General features: G+C 36.0%; 1 protein-coding gene across 1 annotated transcript; it reads left to right on the plus strand.

Moving 5' to 3' along the window:
* Positions 1-1,255: 1,255 nt before the first annotated feature.
* Positions 1,256-2,301, plus strand: LOC109120065 (uncharacterized mitochondrial protein AtMg00810-like). Its single transcript, XM_019213433.1, has 3 exons — positions 1,256-1,408; positions 1,508-1,760; positions 1,832-2,301. Exons 1-3 carry the CDS (start codon positions 1,256-1,258, stop codon positions 2,299-2,301), a joined length of 876 nt encoding a protein of 291 aa, XP_019068978.1.
* The last annotated feature ends 369 nt before the right edge of the window (positions 2,302-2,670 follow it).

The raw sequence follows: 2,670 nt of genomic DNA on the forward strand, positions 1-2,670 counted from the left end.
TGAAACGTAAAAATAATTAAGATGAACATAGTCAGACTTCTAAGTTTATCGGTAATTTTTATTTCGATACTTGAATGTATGATAATTTACTTCTATAGATATTTTCTCCTCAAATTTTTTAAAATGCTCAATTGGCATTAGTTTTTCTATTGTTGCATTAATAATGTGATGGGTTTATTAATTTAGAGGGGTTTAATTAGTAACGAGTGGGTAGTGTGATTTATAAATTATACTAATAAGTTAAATTATAACAAATAGTTGAGTGTCATGTACTTTAAAAAATATTTAAATAGTTTAAATATAAAACCGTTAAATATATAAGTGGTCACTTTTGAACCAAAAGATGGATGACAATGGTATTTTGGACCCAATAGGTGGGTGGGAAGGGTATTTTGGAGCCAATAGATGGATGGAGAGTAATTTTATACCATTTCCAATATTTTGAGAATATTTTAGGCCCTTTTCCATTAATAAAAATAGTAACATTGGATACAGATGGATCCAAAAAAAAATTGTTTTGGATGTTTAGCATATGCAGTAAATGTTCAGACGAGGGATAAGTTTGTTGCCAGAGAACTTCCTATTGTCTTTATGGGTTATTCAGCCACTAAGAAGGGTTATAAACTATAGGATTTGCATTCTAAAAGGTTCTTTTTTAGCAAGGATGTTATTTTTTCATGAATCTGTTTATCCTTTTAAATAGATGATTCCTAGTAATGATCCTATATTTCCTGTCATGGATTTTGTTGCGGATGTTCCAGTAGACCCTATGGCCTCTACACATGTTATTCCCCCTCCTACTGCTCCAGTACATGCAAACCATCCAGTGTTTGATGTTTCTGAGGCTCCATTAAGAAGATCACACAAACCTAAGTCTACACCTGGTTTAATGAATATTTTGTCAACTCTTGTATCTATCCTATGTCTGATTACCTGAGCTTTGCTCTAATTTCTCCTGAGTATGCCACCTACCTAGCTTCTCACACCTCTAAAATTGAACCTATGACCTATAATGAGGTTGTTCAAGATGCCAGATGGGTTCTTGCAATGAAACAAGAGATTGTTGCTCTTGAAGAAAATGGTACTGGGACATTGTTGATCTTCCTCTAGGAAAGAATGTTGTGGTTTGCAAATGGGTGTTTAAAATAAAATATAAAGTTGATGGTACGATTGAAAGGTTCATGGCAAGGCTAGTTGCCAAGGGATTTACAAGGAGGGTCTTAATTACCAAGAAACCTTCTCCCCAGTTGCTAAGATGGTGACTGTCAGGTTTGTCCTAGCTATTGTTGCCTCTAAAAATTGGCACATCTATCAAATGGATGTGTACAATGTCTTCCTTCAGGGTGATTTGGTTGAGAAGGTTTATATGCAAATAACTTTAGGTTTTTTTAAAGGTTCTCATCACAAGGTTTGCAAGCTAAACAAGTCTTTGTATGGATTGAAACAGGCTTCCATGCAATGGAACCTGAAGCTCACTTCAGCTTTGCAGGATTTGGGGTTTGTTTAGAGTCATTTTGACTACTCTTTGTTCACTCTTATTGTTAAATCTGATGTTGTTATCTTGGTTTATGTGGATGATCTGATTCTTACTGGTTCCAACAATACACTCATTCAATCTACCAAATCCAACCTTCAGCAGAAGTTTAAGATGAAGGATCTTGGTGTCTTGAGATGTTTTCTTGGCCTTGAATATTCCAGGAATGCCTCTGGAATTTTTTTGAATCAGAGGAAATATGCCCTTGAATTAATTGCAGATTCAGGTCAAGGGGGAGCTAAACCTGCTTCAACTCCACTTGACTTCAAACAAAGACTTCCTATGAGTCTGATATAGCCACAGGAAGCACAACTAATGATAAGTTACTGATTGATCCTGAGAGGTACCAAAGACTAGTGGGAAAACTGTTATATCTCATTATGACCAGACCTGACATTGCTTACACAGTGCAGGTTTTGAGTCAATTCATGCATAGACCAACAGAGTCTCAGATGCTTGCTGCTATCAGGGTGATTAGATATATCAAGAATGCTCCAGGGCTTGGCTTGTTTATGTCTTCTACTACATCTCATCAATTATTTGCCTATTGTGATTCAGTCTGGGCTGCTTCTTCTCAATCCAGAAAATCAGTCACAGGCTATATGATTAAGTTTGGATCTTCCTTGATTTCATGGAAGTCGAAGAAGCAAGAAACAATCTCACGGAGCTCAGCTGAAGCTGAATTTAGGAGCATGGCATCCACAGTGGCAGAACTCTCTTGTCTATTCAAGGAACTGGGAGTTCCAATTGTGTATACAACCTATTAATTTGCATTGTGATAGCAAGGCTTCTATACAAATAGCTGAAAATCCAATTTTTCATGAACGAACTAAGCACATTGACAATGATTGTCATTTTGTGAGAGAAAAACTACAACAAGGACTAATCAAGACTCATCACATAGGAACAAGAGAGCAGCCAGCTGATTGGAAAGGATCAACATGGTATTTACTTGTGAAGCTTGGTCTGAAGAATGTATTATTGCCATCCAGCTTGAGATTAGTGATATCGTAGTTAGTTAGGAGGTTATAACAAACTCATAATTAGATAGTGTTATCTAGCCATGACAGTAAGTAGAGCAGTAATTAGTTGGATATAAATCATTATATAAATAGACTTGTAGATCATTGTTGTAG

The sequence above is a fragment of the Solanum lycopersicum genome, chromosome 4 (assembly GCF_036512215.1).
Source record: "Solanum lycopersicum chromosome 4, SLM_r2.1".
NCBI classification, from domain to species: domain Eukaryota; kingdom Viridiplantae; phylum Streptophyta; class Magnoliopsida; order Solanales; family Solanaceae; genus Solanum; species Solanum lycopersicum.